Below are 20902 nucleotides of genomic sequence, written 5' to 3' on the forward strand. Positions count from 1 at the left end.
AGGAATGTCACACTCCTGATTCTCGGACTAAGTAGCGCAGGGAAAACTTCAATACTCAAAGGAATTCAGAAAGGTAAGGGAAATCCTGCTTTAAGATCTGACCAGGAGAGGCATACTGCATAATTACAGTTTTATTTCTGTCTCTGTTGTGTCATGCAAAGAAATCTTGATTCAAGGGCAGGTTAATTAATTAATTAAAATTAAAATTGATTGACAAAATTAATGCACTATTATAAGCAAATTAAAACCCATGCAAGAGTAGAAACCTGGAAAGTGCATTTAGTATTATAGGAAATATGGGTCTGGACCACTAAATTTTTGGAGATGAAGGTTTTGGATGTATAAAGGATATTCTCTGTGAGGGGAGCACTCCTGTCGAAGATATGTTTCATTAAATTAAAATATCTTAGGAGAGTAATGCTGGAAACATAGCTGGATGGAGCACCTTTTTATCTACATATAGTACTACAATATTTGTATTAAGACCATAAGATGTAGAAGTATCAAGTCTGCTCTGCCATTTGATCATGACTGATTTTTTTCCCTTTCAACCCCATTCCTCTTCTTCTCCCCGTAACCTTTGATGCCTTCTAATCAAGAATCTATCTACCTCCTCTTTAAATATACCCAATAACTTGGCCTGCTCAACTATATATGGAAATGAATTGCACAATTTCACCACCTTCTGGTTAAAGAAATTTCTCCTCATCTCTGTTCTAGTGGGATGCCCTTCTGTTCTGAGGCAGTACCCTCTGGTACTAGACTCTCCCACAGTTGAAAACATCCTGTCTATGTCCACTCTACCAAGCCTTTCAATATTTGGTAGGTTTCATTGAGATCCACTCATTCTTTTAAACTCCTGTGAGTATAGGCCCAAAGCCATCAAGCATCCAACAAATGCCTTATAAAGCCTCAGTATTACATCCTTGTTTGTACATTCCAATCCTCTTAAAATGAATGTACACTTACCTTCCTCACCACTGACTCAACCTTCAACTTAACCTTTAGGGAATCTTACACTAGGACTCCCAAGTCCCTTTGCACCTGGAATTTCTGAATTTGAAAATAGTCTATGCCTTTATTCCTTCTATCAAAGTGCATGCCCATACATTTCCCTACACTGTATTCCACCTACCACTTCTTTGCCCAGCCTCCTAATCTGTCCAAGTCCTTCTGCAGACTCCCTACTTCTTCAATGCTACCTGCCCCTCCACTTATCCTTATATCAGCAGCAACCTTGGCCACAAAGCCATCAACTCTGTCATCCAAATCATTGACATATAATGTGGAAAGAAGTGGTCCCAACACTGATCCCTGCAGAACACCACTAGTCACTGGCAGCCAACCTGAAAAGGCCCCCTTTATTCCACTCTTTTCCTTCTAACAGTCAGCCAGTCTCTATCCATGCTGGTATCTTTCCTGTAATACCCTGGCTTCAACTTGTTTAGTAACCTCATGTGAAGTATTTTGTCAAGCATCTTCTGAAAATCCAGGAAAAGAACAACAACCGGCTCTCCTTTGTTTATTCTATTTGTTACTTAAAGAATTCCTACAGATTTGTCAGGCAAGATTTTCCCTCAAGGAAACAATGCTGACTTTGGTCTATTTTATCACGTGACTCCAAGTACCCTGAAACCACTGAAGTCATGCTAACTGGCCTATAATTTCCTGTCATTTGCCTCCCTCCCTTCTTCAAGTGTATAGTGACATCTGCGTATTTCCAGTTCTCCGGAACCAGCTCAGAGTCTAGGGATTCTTGAAAGATCACTACTAATCCCTTCAGCTACCTCTTTCAGAACCCGAGGGTGTAGTCCACCTGGCCTAGGTGATTTATTTCCCTTCAGACATTTCAGCTTCCCAAGCACCTTCTCCACTAGTAATAGTAACTTTGCTCACTTCTGTGTCCTAACACTCTCAAATTTATGGCATGTTGCTGGTGTCTTCCTCAGTGAAGACTGATCCTTACTCAGTACATCCACTACTTCTATGTTCCCATTGCTACCTCTCCAGTGTCATTTTCCAGTGGTCCAATATCCACTCTTGCCTCTCTTTTACTCTTTATACTGTATATCTGAAATAAACTTTGGTATCCTTTTTTTATTATTGGCTAGTTTACCTTCATATTTCATCTTTTCTCTCCATATGGCTCTTTTAGTTGCCTTCTGTTGTTTTTTTTTAAAGCTTCCCAATCCCCTAGCTTCCCACTAATTTTTGCTATATTATATGCCCTCTCTTTTCCTTTGTCCATTGTGGCCTCATCCTCCTTTTAGAATGTTTCTTCTTAGACATAGGAGCAGAATTGGGCTATTTTGTTCATCGAGTCTGAACTACCATTCCATCATGGCTGATTTATTACCTCTCTGAATCCTATTCTCCTGCCTTCTCCCCATAACCTTTGACACCCTTACTAATCAAGAACCCAGCGACCTCCACATTAAATATAACCAATTACTTGAACTCCAAAGCCATCTGTGATAAGAATTTGTTATTTGGATGAACTAATCCTGTGTCTTCTGAATTATTCCCAGCATCTCCAACCATTGCTGCTCTATCTTCATCCCTGCTGTGTCTCTTCCAATCATGTTTGGCCGGGTCTTCTCTCATACCTCTGTCGTGACCTTTTCTTAACAGTGATACTGATAGAACATAGAACATAGAATAGTACCGCACATTACAGGCCCTTTGGCCCACAATGTTGTGCTGACCCTCAAACCCTGCCTCCCATATAACCCCCCACCTCAAATTCCTCCATATACCTGTCTAGTAGTCTCTTAAAGTTCACTAGTGTATCTGCCTCCACCACTGGTTCAGGCAGTGCATTCCACGCACCAACCACTCTCTGAGTGAAAAACCTTCCTCTAATATCCCCCTTGAACTTCCCTCCCCTTACCTTAAAGCCATGTCCTCTTGTACTGAGCAGTGGTGCCCTGGGGAAGAGGCGCTGGCTGTCCACTCTGTCTATTCCTCTTAATATCTTGTACACCTTTATCATGTCTCCTCTCATCCTCCTTCTCTCCAAAGAGTAAAGCCCTAGCTCCCTTAATCTCTGATCATAATCCATACTCTCATAGCTTCTCCTTCTCAAATTGCAGGGTAAATTCTATCATATTATAATCACTACTTTCTAGGGAGTCTTCTAACTTAAACTCCCTGATCAAAACTGGTTCACTGCAACGCACCAAATTCAAACTTGACTCTTGTGGATTTGACCACAAGCTGCTCCAAAAAGCCAATTTGTGGGCATTCTACAAATTCCTTCCCTAGGGATCTAGTATCAACCTGGATTTTCCAATCTGCCTGCGTATTGAAATCTCCCATGACCATCATAACATTTCACTTTTTATGTGCCTTTCCAATTACCCATTGTAATTTGTGCCTCATACCCTGGCTATTATTTGGTGGGCTGTATACAGCTCCCACCAGGGTTGTTGTCTTAACTCTGTCCACAAGGCTTCTACATCTTCTGATCCCATGTCACATTCTTCTAAGGATATGATTTCATTTTTACCAACAGAGCCACCCCACTCCCTCTGTTCACCAGTGTCTCTTTTTGATAGAATATGTATCCTTGGATGTCCAGCTCCCACCCACAACTTTCTGATACCCACAATGTCATACCTGTCAATTCCTAGCTTTGCTATAAGCTCATCTACATCATTTTGTATACAGTATGTACCTAAATATAACACCCTTAGTTCTGTATCTCATGACCTTTCTCAATTTTGTCTCCATGTTGTCCGGTCAAGTTCTTATCCCTTTTGAAACTTTCTTATTCTTCATTCTGGAGACTTCAATAACCTCCCCTGCACTATCCTTTAGCTTTACTTCATCTATATTTTTCCAAGCTATTGAACAACCATTCCGCCACCCCCCCCCCCCCCCCCCCCCCCCCACCACCACCACCCACACTTCTCCCCTACTATTTAGTTTAAAATTCAGCCCTGGTTATGCAGTTCACCAGGATCCTGGTTCCAGTACAGTTGAGGTGGAGCCCTTCACATCAGAAGAGCTCTCTGCCTCCCCAACACTGCTGCCAATGTCCCAAAATTTAAAACCCACTTCTCCCATACCAGTCTTCGAGCCACACATTTAACTCTTTGATTCTATTAACGCTTTGCTATTTTGCAGTGGCTCGGGTAACAATTAAGTAGTTAAAGGACACAAAGGGGAGAAAATCTGCCGATGCTGGAGATGCAAGCAACACTCACAAAGTGCTGGAGGAACTCAGCAGGCCAGGCAGCTAGAAAAGCGTAAACATTTGACATTTCCTGAGACCTGATGAAGGGTCTCGGCCCAAAACATCAACTGTTTTCCACAGATGTTGCCTGGCCTGCTGGGTTCCTTCAACATTTTGTGTGTATTGTATGTAGTTAAGGGATATGGCTGCCTCATGAACTGTAGTGTCTGGTAACTCTCCTCATCCCAGATGTGGTCACCAAAAACTACAATAAAGTCCACTAGCTCCCAGATCATGCAGCTACAACATGTCGCCTGATCCTGCATCCCTACTTTATGTAATTAGTTGAAATGTAGTGTCTTTTTACTTAACTCTTGAAAAAACCCTTACCTGTTCTTACCTGCTACTCACCTGTGCCTCCTCGCTGAAGCCTCTCAAGTCAAAGTTTCAGATTTCCATTCCTTCACTGGCCCACTCTCACAATGGTTGCATGAATGCAGGACACGTACAGGAATTTTGCTGGACTTTTATTAAATTGCTTTTGGTTTCACACATGAGAAGGCAAAACTAAGAGTAGCTTGAGATGAAGTAGGGTTAAGAACTAAGGAATAACTGAACTAGGGTGCGCTGTTATAATTAAGTCATCATTTTAAATGCTGCAGTGCCTCAACCAACACTGAATATAATTACAATGTGATAAGTGTGCATAATCCATTTCCATTTTAAATGTCGACATGAGACTAAAGAGTGGAAATACTTGACAGGTAGCAAGTGCTGATGTAGCATTTTTTGATATGCCACAAAGAATTTTATAGCATGCACATCAACTTAAAATAGCTTATAATTGCAGTATGATACATTTGTATTGACTGTTCCAATTATAAATGTGGGTTTGGAATTTAAACTGGAAAGAAATAACAGGAAAAGCACAGAGATATAGGCGTATGATAAATCAAGATAGATTTGTCCCAGTCTTTATAATATTGATGCTAATGCTTTTGGGAAATATATCCTATATTTATACTGAAAATATTTTATTCATTCTAAAATTTAAAATGCACTGAAGTTGATTTGAGAGGAATTGCCTGTGTCCCATTCTTACAACGTATTTATTGGACACAAAACAATCATTACCTATAGGTTTCCTACCTAGTTTTGAAGTATATCATGGTCAAGACAGCAGCACTTCAAGAAGTTGGTTCACCAGCATGTTCTCAATAGTTGGGCAAGCACTGTGTGCCTTGTCAGTGATACCCAAATCCCGAGAAATGGATTATGAAACTCTCAAAGAAATTGTGATCAGCAGCAAACCACCTCATGATCAGACAAGTCCAAACTTATCAGCAGGAAGGTCCTGGATGCCAACCGAGGTTCCTGTGAAATAACATCATCTCATGGAGAAAACAGAGAAATAGGCAGGTCCGTCTACAAATACGGAAAAAAAACAAGCTAGCTAAACCATAACTTCTAGCTTAGCTTGATCTGTCAAAATCTTAAAGCATACATGGCTAAAAGTGTGGTCATTTGGCATTGCCTTTCTAACAGTTACACTTATGAAAGTCAACGTTTTCTTGAGAGAAACATGATATTGATGATTTCCAGATTGAATGTGCCTCTCTGGAAACGAAGCTGAGCACTTAATGTTGTAAATTGTGCTTACACACATGAGTAAATTTCCATGCTGGATTCAGATGTAATGATACAATTTTCAATGAAAATCAATTTGGGGATTGCCAGCAGAAATTAGCTCATATTGTTCTGATGCATGCCTGTCACTGGGCATCCACAACCCAAACAGGTTTGCATAGCAACCTGCTGTTCTGCAATTTAAAGGAGACTTGCAGAATAAATTTGTCTGAATAGTGAAAATCTCCAAAATACTTTAAGTTGACTCTCTTTTGAACCCTTGCAAATACCATCAGCCGTCCTTTTCCTGGAGATATCCAACCTGGAGATTATATGGATAAAGTTACATTTGTTTATTTATTCTGTAGATATTTATTTTATTTTCATTTGTTAAGTATTTCTTAGAGCATCATGATTTAAATTAATTCATTTGTTTTTGTTTTTACTTCTTGATATTTAATTACTTTGAGCAAATTTTTACAGCTTTGTCTGGGTATCACAGACAATTAAAAACTGTTGTGAAGATTTGTCAGGCTTTGCTAAAGGCTCCAGATTTAGCCTCGGTTCCTGTCAAAGGCTGTTAGGGCATTCCCGGGACATTGTTAGCTAAGGCTGCTCACCCCTAGATGCTTGCTATGCCTCACTGGACACTTCCCTGTTGCACAAGGTAAGGTTGTTCACCTCTCTGTGTCAGCAGGGCCCAGAGATGAGTACAGATTGTGAACATCCACTCTGGATAGCAGGCTGTATTCAGTCTGATCTGTTCAATTGTCCTATTTTTTAAAAAAATCTTCAGGAGTTTACTCAAGACAAAATAAAATATGAGAGCAACTGGGTTAAAAACTAAAGATTAGTTAAAGATAAATATTGTGCCTTTACGGACAAAGAAGGGAAACTAGATGGGGCAATGAAAGCCTGGCTGAGGCTTTAAGCATACGGATTACATAATTTGCCAAGATTGAGGATACAATTGAAATGGCAAAATAGTGGCAAACCAACTTTCTACAGAGAATAAGATATAAAACATATTTACTTTGGTAGAAACATGACTGTAAAAGTAATGCTAGTCAAAGCCAACTAATTCCCTGGACCTAGCATTTTAGAAAAGGTTGCAACAGGAACAATGATGTATTGGGTATTAACTAAGATAATTCACTAAATTTCAGAATGATCTCTACAGTTTAGACGGTAGTAAATTTAGTTCTGCTATTCCAGAAATGAGATAGAGTGAATGTCAACTATAGCCCTGAAAACCTGACACTACTTGCAGAGAAAATGCTAGAATCTACAATAGATATGCAAAAATCTAAAAGTAGTATAGTGGTTAACACAAAGCTTTACAGTTGCAGCAACCAGGGTTCGATTCCCGCCGCTGCCTTTAAGGAATTGGTATGTTCTCACCATTTCTGTGTGGATTTCCTCCAGGTGCTCCAGTTTCCTCCCACAGTCCAAATGTGTATCAGCAGGTAGATCAACTGGTAATTGTAGATTGCCCTGTGATTAGGCTAGGATTAAATTGGGGGACTGCAGAACGGTGCAGCTCGAAGAGCGGTATTCCACACTGTATCTCAATAAATAAATTAAAATTAAAAATATAAAATAACATTTGCTAAACCATTAGAGTTCTTTTAAGGCTTGAGCTAGCAGAGTAAGAGTCCACAAAAAAAAGATTACTATATAAATATGGTGTTCCTGACATCGGGAGCAAGATAATAATTATGGATTAAGAACTGGCTAACATTTAGATAACAGACTTCTTTGTAGGCTGTGACTAGCAGGACATCACAAGGATTAGGGTTTTGATCTCAGATATGTAGAATCAACTTACCAAAATGAATTACATTTCATTTCAAACATTCTTACCCTTTAACTAGGTCCACATGTTTTTGCAACATTTTTCTTTTGTTCACAGTTTACATTCCCGCCTAGCTTTGTGTAATCAGAAAAATTGGATATGTTACAATCTGACCAGAGAGCACTTGCTCCAATCAGTGCTTGTTCATGAAAGTTCCCATTTCAGTGTTATTGCTGAATAATACTCTCTAGTTAATATGGTGGCCTGATATTAAAGAAAATGAACATACAAATTGATGTGATTTCATGCCTGGGTGGGATCGTTTTAAACTGATTTTGTATTTGCTCATATTTTCTTTAATAACTGTGTAGGGTTGTGTATTTCGTGATGTATCTTTTTGTTGTCGCTTTACCTTTGTCTGACAGCATTATACAACCTTTGGCTTCAGCCGATGGTAGTTGTCCCTAGTGTAATCATTAAATTAAAAGGTTTTATTTTACTTACTTTCCAAGTAGTTTCTTATTATTACAAAGAAATGAAGTGGAACATGAACAGCCTCACTCCATTTATATTATGGTGGTATTAGGTCTGCTTGTCAAAAATCTAACTCCTGCATGAATTGACCTGTCTTGGGAATGAGTAGAAAAAATACTCACTCCCAGAAATTTCTGCAGAATGGAGAAACGTTATGTGAATTAGTATTCTTTTCCCCAACAGAGTCTCCTTATCTTATTCGTCCAAATGGCGGTTTTTCCAGGACTAATCTCATGGTAGATCGGTTTAATGTGACAATATTTGACCTCAGTGGTGGAGAAAAAATACAGAATACCTGGAAGAATTACTACACTGCAGTACATGGTCTTATTTTCATCATTGACTCCTCGGATACGAAACGAATGGAGGAAACTCGAAAGACCCTGTCAGAAGTAATGAAGCATGAAAAGGTGTCTGGAAAGCCTGTCCTCATGTAAGTCCAAACAGGAATCAATGGTATACAGAAAATGACAGGGCCCTTAACAGCACTGATGGAAAAGGATCTTGGAGTCCAAGTCCACAGTTCCCAGAAAGTGGCCACGCAGGTAGATAGGGTGGTAAAGAAAGCATATGGCATGCTTGTCTTCATTGGTTGGGGCATTTGGAATTTAGGGGACCACAGCTGGAAAACCGGGTGCGCTTTTGGTCACTGGAGGACCTGCACTTCAGGTGAGAGAGGGAAGTTTAAAGGAGATGTGAAGGGCATTTTTTCATACACAGAGGGTGCTAGGTGCCTTGAATGGACTGCCAGGAGCAGCTTTGGAAGCAGGTAGAACATGGGTGATTAAGGCATTGTGAGACAAACACGTGAATATACAGGGAATGGAGGAAAGGAAGGATAGAGATCATGTACAGGCAGAAACTAATTTGTTTATTCCGATGTCTTGTTTGGAAGACATAATGGGCCTGCTCCTGTGCTGTACTGTTCTATAATCTATAATCTAGATATATTAATGCTCCTCTACCATCTCTCCGTCAGTTTATGACAGGCTTACTGAATATTATCCACAATCCCTTTTCCATACTCCTTTGATGGAGATTTAATGTATGAGGAGGATTTGATGTCTCAGGGCCTCTACGCACTTGGGTTTTGAAGAATGGGGGAGGGGTGAGGGTGGATCTCATTAAAACCTACCGACCTACTGAGTATTGAAAGGCCTAGATAGAACTGATGTGGAGAGCATGTTTCCAGTAATCATATGGTATGGAACCAGAGGGCACAGCCTCAGAATAGAAGGACATCCCTTTAGAAAAAGATGAGAAGGAATTTCTTTAGCCAGTACATGGTGAATCTGTGGAATTCATTGCCACAGACAGCTGTGGAACCCAAGGCATTGGGTATATTTAATGCTGAGTTTGATAGGTTCTTGATAAGTAAGGACTTCAAAGGTAATGGGGAGAAGATAGGAGAATGGGGTTGGGAGGGAAAATTAATCAGCCGTGATCGCATGCAGAGTAAACTCAATGAGCTGAATGGCCTAATTTTGCTCCTATGTCTTATGGTCTTATGAAGGAACTGGGAGAATGGAATGCAGTTCTTCCAGGAGTCAGGGTGAATGAAAACATGGGCAAATAGCTGTGGAATTTCCATATTTGTACTCCTTCCAATCCAGTAAACTGCATTCTGTGTTGTCATTGTGGTCTCCCCTTCACTGGAACAAGCAAGCTCAAATTGCGTGACTACTTTCAGAAATGGAGTACAATATTCAGCCACCACCATCTTGTGTGTCTGGAAAAAACCACTGAACACAAACTTCCATTCCCAGGCGTGTACTTGGAAATATCAGTGAGATGGGTGTGTCTGATGCTTACGTTTTTTATGCAAAATTCAACAATGTACATGAATTAGCAATCAGGTTTCATGCAGTTTTGGCTACACTTCAAAAAGAAATTCATTAAGAGCTTTGAGTTCTGCAATTTGTGACACCATAGCAGGTCCCTTTTTTAGATAGATGTAAAATCTTTTTGTCCTCTGCCTTGCTTGTATCATGCTCTTATTATATAAAGAAATAAACTTTGCAAATTGCAAAGTATATTCATAATGTCGAGATGTCAGCTATAACATTAGTCTCTGAACTGTTTTTGCTGAGATCAGGAAAGGCAAGATTAATACCACCCAATTTGAATGCTGCTTTCAATACCCAGTGAGCTGAAGTGCAGGAGGATCATACAACTTCATAAGATGAGGATTTCTCCTTAATATTCCAAAAGATAACACTGTGAATAACCAGCTTAATCAAGTTAATCAGCTAATGAATGGTCTCAGCCAAAAATGTTTATTCTCTTCCATAGATTCTGCCTGACTTATTGAGTTCCTCCAACATTTTGTGCATTTTTCTCAAGATTTTCAACACCTGCAGAATCTTTTGCCAAGGTCTTTTAATAGTTGTTGAAATATTGAAATATTGATAACCTTCGACACCTGAATGATAATGTAGGTCTAAGGTATTTGCAAGATGTGTACTGGTGAGATTGGATAGAAAACATACTCTCAAGCCCATTTAGAGAAGCAAAATTATGGATACTGTCCGATAATCCATGGTTTATGTTCTGTGACCATCCGCAATCCTAATGTTTTTCACGAACAGTAGGAAGATATCCCAATTACTACTGAATTCCCAGAAACATAATACATGCCTGATCATGGCTGCTCATGATTCACCATGAATTTCTCCATTTGAAAAGTCAGTTCATTAAGATATGTCAAAAAGCTGCCATGTGGCAATTGGTTGAACTCAGAGCCTTTTACCCAACAGCTTTGCAATTTGGACCAATGATCTGTCACCTAATTGGCAAATCAGCTTTCATTGTGAGATTGGAGTTGGAACTCGCAGTTACTCTGACAATTTATTGACTGTTAAATGCTTTATGTTCCATTGCCAATTTTTTTCCAATATTGTGAATGCACAAGTTGCACATCTATGCCTCTGCTATAACTAACACTGTAAGAGGGAGTCAGAATTCATCAGCAGACTTTAATTTGTATGGACAAGGATAGATTCTATACAAAGATTATATCTTCAGGTAAAATATCACATACTTTCTATAGGCTTAAATCTTCACTTATTGTGTATTGTCTCACTTTAAGGAATTTTTTAAATGTTTTTTTTATTCAGACTTGCAAACAAGCAGGATAAAGCTGAGGCCCTACCAGAGTTTGACATTATTGAACAGATGTCCCTGGGGAAACTGGCTAATGAAAATAAATCCGTCTGTCATATTGTAAGTTTTATCAACATAGAACATAGAATAGTACAGCACATTACTATTTCTATTACTATTTCATTACCTGCTTCAGACAACTTAGGTGCCACTACCTCCCTGTAGCTCTCTATAGTTTCTATTTCATTGAGGAGCCACTGGTCTTTTCATTTTCTTTGTCATTTATTTAATGCTACCTCTAAAATAACAATGGAAGACGTCTTTTTTTAGGTCATCAAATATGAGGTGCAATACATCTATTAGAGAATGAGGAACACTATAGTTCTTATCTTGGACCATTGTTGAGGTACTGTCCCAACAGAAATTAGCAATGAAGCTGCTAATCTAAGAGACATAAGAATTGGTACATTCTTGCTACATTAGGATCCAATGGAGCATCCACCTGTGGGGTTCCTGTACCAGATCCTGTTTTCTCTCTTTTCTGGCATCCCTGTATGGGAGTTCTAAATGATCTTATACATGCACTGAGCCCACAATTCATGATTACTGAAAAATAGTAGTGACAGGATGTGGCAGCTGAACCCATGCAGACGCATTATCTCTGGGCTTAATGCAGGTAGAACATACCACCCAAGTGCTGTTTCAGTGTTCAAAGACAATGTGTTCAACAGGGTAGGCAGAAAGTCACCAACTATAATTGAAGCAGGAAATCAAGAGTTAAGCTGGTGGCAGTCAGTTGCTGGGGGTGGGATTTGTGTAATGGGAAAGGGGTGGGTGAGAGTTTGAACTGGGAGCACTGATGTGACGTTTCACAACAAAGAATTTAGCAAACAGTCTGCTTGAAATGAACATTACCCCACAGCAAAAACCCTGTGGTAGGGATAAGGGAACAGGAACTGAGCTATAATTGTTTCCAGGTACCATGCTCCTGTTGTTCAAGATTGGAAACCTCCAGATTGTTCACTATTCTGTATTTATTTCCTGATTGACAAGACTTTAAAAAATATTAGCATTAAGTACATGCCAGCAGCTTATATCCTACATTAACAATATCTAGTTTATTCAACAGCTTACTGAGCTCAGTAATAGATATCTGCATTACATTTAGCTTCAGAACCTTGATCTTCAAACTTAATGGCAATGAGGACCAGAGAGTGATTTTTCGTAGGCTTCTCCTGATAGACCACCACACCTGGAGCAGATAATCTGCAGAGATGCAGAACATGATGTCAGTGATATTTCTCTAGGTTTTCCACCGCTAGTCTTGGTAACCATCCAAAATTGTTGCAGCATTTCCAGGAATTAAAGATTAACTTCCAGTAATGCTGAGTAATGCAACAAAAAAGATCATAGGTGCCAATTAAAAATATTTTTATGAACAGTTTATTTGAACATTTTTGCTTGCTAATTATAGAAATACAGAAGTCAAATTAATTTGTCCAAATATATTCACGTATTTTCCACAATAATAGTTTCTTTTTAAGATTACAGATTGTACTTCACTCTTACTATTTCACCATTACTATCTATGATTAGGTATGAACTGAATACAAACTGAAGCACTAACATTGTTGTTCATTTAGCAGTTTAGCTAAAGTATTTTCTATTCATTACACTTGTGTGAAAGCTGGGAACACAAAGAAGTAACAAAACCACTAACAATAAAGATCCTGAGAATATGGGGAGAATGAAAAAGGGATTTAACGTAGGGTTAACATAATGAGTAGCATGGACTCAGTGGGCTGAAGGTCCTGTTTCTATGTTATGTTTCTAACCCAGTGGTCCCAAACTGGGGTCCACGAACCCCTCGGTTAGTGTTAGGGGTCCATGGCATAAAAAAGGTTGAGAACCCCTGGTCTAACCTCAAAGTTATTCTGAGCATAAAGTTGATCTTAAATAAGGATATAATAAATCATTTTAAAATGTCATTTCAGCTAGTCCACTGCAATTAGTAATGTACATTTCTAATCAAAAAAAAGGAAAAATCCTCAGTAATTCAATGAAATGAATTATACATAAAGTTCAGCCCCATGTTTGCAATGACATGATTTATGGCTGCTAGACTTGTATGAAAAATCTTGATTTGGTTGCCTTCTATCCCTTTAGAATCCAGTTGCTTAATAGGGATTAGGATTAAGGCTGATTTATACTTGTGTGTTGCATCTACGCCATAGGTACCATGTACCCTACGCTGTACCTTACGCCGTAGGGTGACGGTCACCTCCCCAAAAAACTCATTCACGCGCCGCGGCGACGCAGACCGCAACAACTGTGATTGGTCCGCTTGGTAGCATCACATTTCCTCCTACGCATTTCCGGTTGCTTCTTCTCTGCTATGTCTGTACACCGATATGAAATACATGAACCAAATCGTCAAATCTACCTACCGACATGCGAAAATGTTTGAAATGCATTTCCTCGTCCATGTCTCTCACGAAGAAACTCAAAACAGTGGCATAGAAACCCTATCGCCAACTAGCGTTTTGGCACACACCAACACATGCTCGCTACAGCGTAGAGCGATGCAGAAGTGAAAATCAGGGCTACGGCATAGGCTGCGGTGTAGCCCGTATGCACAAGTATAAATCAGCCTTTAGTCCACATTCTCCTCATTAAGGCATTTGCCAGAAGGAATGAAACTGGTGTCTTTGCAAAGATTGCAGCCAGATTTCAAATATGCAAGATGTTCTGGTGGCATCTGCGCTTGAAGGCACTAACCCGCGAAGGAGAACTTCTCATGCGTTTGTTATTCGGGGTGTCATCTAGAAGTAAGATGCTTAGGGAAATGAGACAATGGAGTTGCTATTGCAGGCTGTTTGTATTAGTAGCTTTCTTCAGTGAAGCATTAGCAGATCCTAAAAATAAATCTATTCGGCATATCAACGAGAAGGGCTAAGTAATGGGAAGACAGAATTTAACTCAAAATAATGAAGATAAAGAATTGGAACTTATTCTCTAAATGCAAGTGCTACAAACTGATACCCCGGGAAAACCCCTCCCCCCAAGTTACTGCCAGGTCCTATTAACCAAGAGGGACATTGTAAGGTTTTTATTACCAGAAAGATCACTGCACACTTAATTGGATGAAGAATAATAACTGCAATTTTACTCATAGGTGATGAATAGCATTGTAGTATGTTAAGAGCTGAGCAAAATAAATGCAAATTATATCTCCAGGTCCTGCTGTAGGGTCTTGGCTCGAAACATCGACTGTACTCTTTTCTACAGATGCCTGCCTGGCCTGCTGAGTTCCTCCAGCATTTAGTATGCATTGCTTATAACATGTGGAACTGATTAGCACATTTCACATCGAGTAAACAGCTTGGTAGTAGTGATTTGGTCTTAGTGATTTTCAGGAAATGCATCTTTCTCAGTATTTCCCGAGGTGATGAGGGTGTTCTGCCTGCAGGCTCACTGCAAGAGGAACACTCTCTTATCCTTATAGGTTCTATTGCACTGGCAGTTTTTATCATAGAGTTTAGGGATAATAGACTGTGCCACCCTCAACTCCTCATCTCTCTCATTCTGTTGTAAGTTGGACTTTCTTTAGCCCATTAATCTGCCTAGTTCTATCGACCTGTGTCTGGAGCATAGCTCTCTATATCATTCTCATCCCTGTATCTACTCAAATTTTTTAAAATGTTGAAATCAACCCTGCATCCACCACTGCCACTGGCAGCTCGTTCTAAGTCAAGGAGTTCACCCTCATGTTCCTCTTAAACATTTCACCTTTCACCCTTAACCCATGATCTCTAGTTCTTGGCTCACCCAACCTTAGTGGAAAAAAAAGCCTGCTTGCATTACTCAATTATACACCTTATACACCTATATCAAAACTCCCCTCAATCCTCTCTGTTCTACGGAATAAAGTCCTAGCCTATTCAACCTTTCCCTATAACTCAGATACTCAAGTCCCAACAATATTTTTTTAAAAATTTTTTTTTATTAGTTTTTCTATACATTTTACAAATTAAAAACCCCAAATCCCAATGAGGAACATTAATACAGTGCAAAATTAAGCATACAATGACAATATGCTACAAAGGAAGAGAATTTGACAAAAAAGCACCTAAATTGAAGACAAGTAAACTTAGTATCCTCCCCAAGCCCCACAACACAAAAAAAAACAACAACTCCAGACCAACAACAACACAATATAGAGAGTATAAATCAGGACAATCAAACTCCCAGACTGTGAATACATTTAGCAACAGAGGATAATAATGCCTACTACTAGGGAAAAAAAAGGGAGCTGAAAGCAAGGGACCGAAAAGAAAAAAAAAACAAAAAACAAAACCCCTAGTCAAGAGGAAGGTTATGAAAGTACTCGATAAAAGGTCCCCAGACCTTATGGAACTTTAGATCCGAATTAAGAACTGAATAATGAATTTTTTCGAGGTCCAAGCAGGCCATAATGTCGTTAAGCCATTGCGCATGAGTGGGCGGGGGCAACATCTCTCTATCTAAGGAGGATCAAGCGTCTTGCCAGGAGAGAGGCAAAGGATAATATTCGGCATTTGGTCGGACTCAGACATAAATCTGCCTCGCCCCAAACACCGAACAAAGCAATTAAGGGGTTTGGTTCTAGGTGCTGATTCAGAATACACGATAACGTAGTGAAGACATCTTTCCAAAATTTCTCCAAGCTAGGACAGAACCAGTACATATGGATGAAAGAGGCCACGCCCCTCTTGCATTTATCACAGAGCGGACTAATGCCAGGGTAGAATCGAGGTAGTTTAGATTTAGACATATGGGCTCTATGAACAATCTTAAACTGTAAAAGGCAATGGCGAGCACAAAGAGAGGTTGAGTTAACTGATTTGAGAATCGAGTCCCAGCTCTCATCGGATAAGGAGGTATTTAAATCCTGCTCCCAGGCCATTTTAATTTTATCCACAGGGGCCCATCGTAAGGCTGCTAATTTATCTTGAATAATTGATATTAAACCTTTACCTAGTGGATTAATGGAAAGAAATAAGTCCATAGCATTTTTCGCAGGCATTTCAGGAAAGTTAGGAATTAAAGGAGCAATAAAATGTCTAATTTGGAGATATCTAAAAAAATGAGCATTGGGCAGATTGAACTTAACAGAGAGCTGCTGAAAAGAAGCGAAGCGATTATCAATGAAAAGATCTTCAAAATGTCTAATGCCCTTCCTATACCAAACATGGAATGCTGAATCATACGTAGTAGGTAAAAAAAAGGTGATTATGTGCGACAGGGCTGGAAATGGAAAAACCATGGAAACCATAGCATTTCCTAAACTGAGCCCATATACGCAAAGTGTGTCTAACAAGAGAATTAGCTATTAATCTGGACAGACTACTAGGGAGTGCAGAGCCAAGAAGTGCAGAGACAGATAATTCTTTAGTGGAGCTCAACTCCATTGCCACCCAATTAGGGCACTCGGGTTGGCCGTGGAAGAAAGACCAGAAGGTAGCACAGTGTATATTAGCTGCCCAATAATATAAACAAAAGTTAGGTAAAGCCATGCCACCCTCTTTTTTAGATTTTTGGAGGTGGATTTTATTAATCCTAGAGCGCTTATTCTTCCACAGATATGACAAAATAATAGAGTCTAAGGAATCAAAAAAAGATTTAGGAATAAAAATTGGGATAGATTGAAATAAGTATAAAAATTTGGGGAGAACATACATTTTAACAACATTAATATGACCTACCAAGGACATAGATAGAGGTGACCATTGTACCAGACTCTATTTTATAGTATATGAAAGATTGGCAAAGTTTTCACGAAAGAGATCTTTAAACTTCCTTGTGACTGTAATTCCAAGATAAGTAAATTGATTATGGACTACTTTAAAAGGGAGATCACGAAATGTTAGTTCTTGTGCTTCTTTATTAATTGGGAAAAGTTTACTCTTATGTAAATTAAGTTTATAGCCAGAGATCTGGCTAAACTGGTCAAGAAGTGAAAACATTAAAGGTAAGGATGTAGACGGATTTGAGAGAAAGAGTAATAAGTCATCAGCATAAAGAGAAACTTTATTCTCAACACCCCCTCTCCAAATCCCGGTCAATTCAGGACAATTTCGAAATGCTATCGCCAAAGGTTCTATAGCCAAATCAAAGAGAAAGGGACTTAAGGGGCATCCCTGACGGGTGCCACATTTGAGATTAAATACCTGGGATTTCTGAAAATTAGTTAAAACAGAAGCAGTAGGACACAGGTACAGCAATTTGATCCAGGAGATGAAACTTGGACCGAGGTCAAATTTTTCTAAGACTGCAAAAAGGTAGTTACACTCTATACGATCAAATGCTTTCTCCGCATCGAGGGAAATAACACATTCAGGAATCCCAGTTGGAGGTGAGTATAAGATATTGAATAAACGCCAAATGTTAAAAAAAGGGAGACAGTTTTTAATAAAATCTGATTGGTCATCAGAGATAATGGAGGGAATAACGGTTTCTAATCTATGAGCCAAAACTTTAGCTAAGATCTTTACATCAACATTGAGCAAAGAAATCGGCCTATACGAGGAACCGAGGAACACTCTGTTGGGTCTTTGCCCTTTTTTAATAGAAGAATAATAGATGCCTCATTGAAAGAGGGTGGCAATTTGCCATAATTAAATGAGTCAGATAATACTGAAAGTAACTGAGGAGAAAGAAGTGAGGAGAATGATTTATAAAATTCTACAGGGAACCTATCAGGTCCAGGAAATTTCCCTGAGGACAGTGTAGAAATTGCAAAAGATATTTCTTCTGATGATATAGGCGCATTAAGTTTGGCTTTAAAATCAGATGAAAGTGAAGGAATATTCAGATTCTTTATAAATTGATCAACAGAGATATTGTCATTCAAAGATTCAGAGGAATAAAGCCGGGAATAAAAATTTTTAAATGCATCATTAATTTCTAAATCATCCGATGTAAGGTCTCCGTTCTCCTTCCGGATCTTTGTAATAAGTTGTTTGGCTTTGGAACGCCTCAGCTGATTGGCTAGAAATTTACCAGACTTATCCCCATGAATGTAAAAGCGACTCTTGCTTTCGAGAAGTTGGCGTTCGACAGGTTGAGTAGACAGAAGATTAAATTTAGTTTGGAGTTCAACGCGCTTCTTGTATAGTTCAGGGTTCTTAGTTTGAGCATATAGTTGATCCAATTCTTTAATCTGGTTAATGAGGTCTAATCGATCTGCACAGGATCTTCTGTTAAGATTTGCTGTGTAAGAGATTATTTGACCCCTCAGATATGCTTTCATGGCATCCCAGACAATCTGGGATGGCACTTCAGGTGATGTATTAGTGTTAAAATAAAAGGTTATCTGATCCTTAATAAATTTTACGAAATCATCATCCGATAATAAAGTTGAATCAAACCGCCAGTGTTTATTCCTTTGAGGGAGACCAGGAAAGTTCAGAGAGAGAGTAATTGGGGCATAGTCAGAGATCAGTATACTCTGATAGTCACAAGAGTGGGCAAATGGAATAAGTTGGTTATCAAGTAAGAAATAGTCAATTCTAGTGAAGGTATGGTGAACATGTGAGAAAAAAGAATAATCTCTCTCAGTAGGATGAAGGAAATGCCATATATCAGAGATACCAAAATTAGAAAGAAACGATTGGATAGCTAAGGCAGATTTAGTAGATGATCTGGTAACAGAGGACGATCGATCCAGATTAGGATCTAACCAACAGTTGAAGTCACCACCCAGTATAAGAGAGTATGAGTTTAAGTCTGGTAGTGAGAAAAAAAAATGTTCAAAAAATTAACATCATCAAAGTTGGGGGCATACAGGTTTGCTAGTGCAACTTTAGTGTTATATAGTTTACCAGAAACAATTATAAAACAGCCATTTGTGTCAGATATTTTATTATGGAGTTCAAAAAGAATATTTGAGTTAATAAGAATGGAGACTCCCCTAGCTTTAGCGGCAAAGGATGAATGAAAATGCTGACCCGCCCACTTTGACAGAAGCCGGGAGTTATCAAAACAACGAATATGAGTTTCTTGAAGGAAAGCAATGTCAGCTTTGAGTTGTTTAATATGTGAGAATACCTTCCTCCTTTTAACAGGGTGATTCAATCCCTTTACATTCCAGCTCACGAATTTAAGTGCACTAGCCATTATCAATTACTAATGCATAAAAGGCAGCAGGCATATAAAAAGTCAAGCAATACAATAGCAGTCTGGGAGCAGAAATGTAAACATAGATTCATAAAATCAAAACATAAACATGTCCTGAGCAATAAAGAGAAACAATAAATACAGTGAGTGATGTTGGAACTGGAAAATCTACCCCACCCACACAACCCAAAACTAGACGGCTACCAAAAAAAGCAGCTAGCTCTACCAAAAAAATTAACCCAAATACAACTTCCAGATCCGTGTCATTAACAACAGTTCCGTATAGATACTATAGCAAATAGTAACTAGTTTATGCACTAGAAAACATAATAACAAATTGGAACATCTTCTGCAGAAATATAAGACTTAATACAGAGAAAATCGGAAGAAAACCAAAACTAACCTACCCGCGAAAAATTATAGAAGAATAAAGTAAGAGAAAGGGGGAAAAAAAGGGAGGGAGGGGAAAATTATAAATTCAAGAAGAGTACTTATCAACCATTTACAGAGAGGAGAAAAAAAATCAGAGACTAAAAAAAAGGTGAAGAAAAAAAATAAATAAATAAAAAGAAGAAAAAATAAATCAGCAATTAAACTGTGAACCAACAAACAGGGAGGCCTTCACTAAAGACTTCAAACCTCCAAAACAAGTTAGAGTCAGTTGTAGAACTCTATAGATAAAGTTATACAAGAATAAAATAGATTACACAAGTACTATTTAAACGTCCATAGGGAAACATTAAGCACAGAATGTCTATTTAAAAAAGACACACCAAATCCAGGGAGAGATTGTCAACAGCCCTTAGAGTTTCAATGAATAATGTCTGAGTGATTCAAGTAAAGTCTGAGTCCAGAAAAAGTAATTTTACTACAAGAAGTACTTATCCACCATTTTAGGAGGTCCGATCGGGTTCCAAAGATGACTGGATAGCCGGAAGACTTGCCACAAATGCTTCAGCCTCCTTCACTGACTTAAGCCACTTATATTTTCCAGTATTAAGCTTGATTCGTAAATCGGCAGGAGTGCGAAGGGAGGGTTTAAAACCACGATCAAAAAGCACTTTCATTACGTCTTTAAACTCAGCGCGCATCTTTAAGGTCTGGGGTGCAAAATCTTCCACAAAGCGAATGATTGTATTTTGTAAAGTAAAAGTACCTCTGCGACGTGCCTCTATAATCAGACGGTGTTTTACCTGGTATTGATGAAAGCACAAAATTACCGGTCGCGGGCGGGAGCCCAGAATTCCGGGGGGAACGTAGACCCTGTGTGCCCTTTCGAGCTCAGACGGGTTCGGAAGCAAATCTTTCCCAAATATCTCACAGAGAAACTCGGTGAAAAACTTCACGGTTGATCCCTGTTCGGTGGCCTCTGGCAACCCAAGAATTCGGAGATTACAGCGTCTGCTGCGATTTTTGAGATCCACCATTTTGGAAAGGAGTTTGTTACATTTTTCCTCCAAGCTGGAACAGAGAGTTTCCAAGTATCAAACACGACTTTCTAAATCTTCAGA

General features: G+C 39.0%; 1 protein-coding gene across 2 annotated transcripts in view; it reads left to right on the top strand.

Annotated features, from left to right (window-relative positions):
* LOC140734074 (ADP-ribosylation factor-like protein 13B) overlaps positions 1-20902 on the top strand; it is a 49951-nt gene that overhangs the window by 7282 nt on the left and 21767 nt on the right. For both annotated transcript variants that reach the window (XM_073057659.1, XM_073057660.1), the window contains exons 3-5: positions 3-73; positions 8316-8565; positions 11249-11354. In XM_073057659.1, the coding sequence (XP_072913760.1) occupies positions 3-73; positions 8316-8565; positions 11249-11354 (427 nt within the window). The remainder of the gene's footprint in view (positions 1-2; positions 74-8315; positions 8566-11248; positions 11355-20902) is intronic.

Source organism: Hemitrygon akajei, chromosome 10, assembly GCF_048418815.1.
Source record: "Hemitrygon akajei chromosome 10, sHemAka1.3, whole genome shotgun sequence".
In the NCBI taxonomy this organism is placed as follows: Eukaryota; Metazoa; Chordata; class Chondrichthyes; order Myliobatiformes; family Dasyatidae; genus Hemitrygon; species Hemitrygon akajei.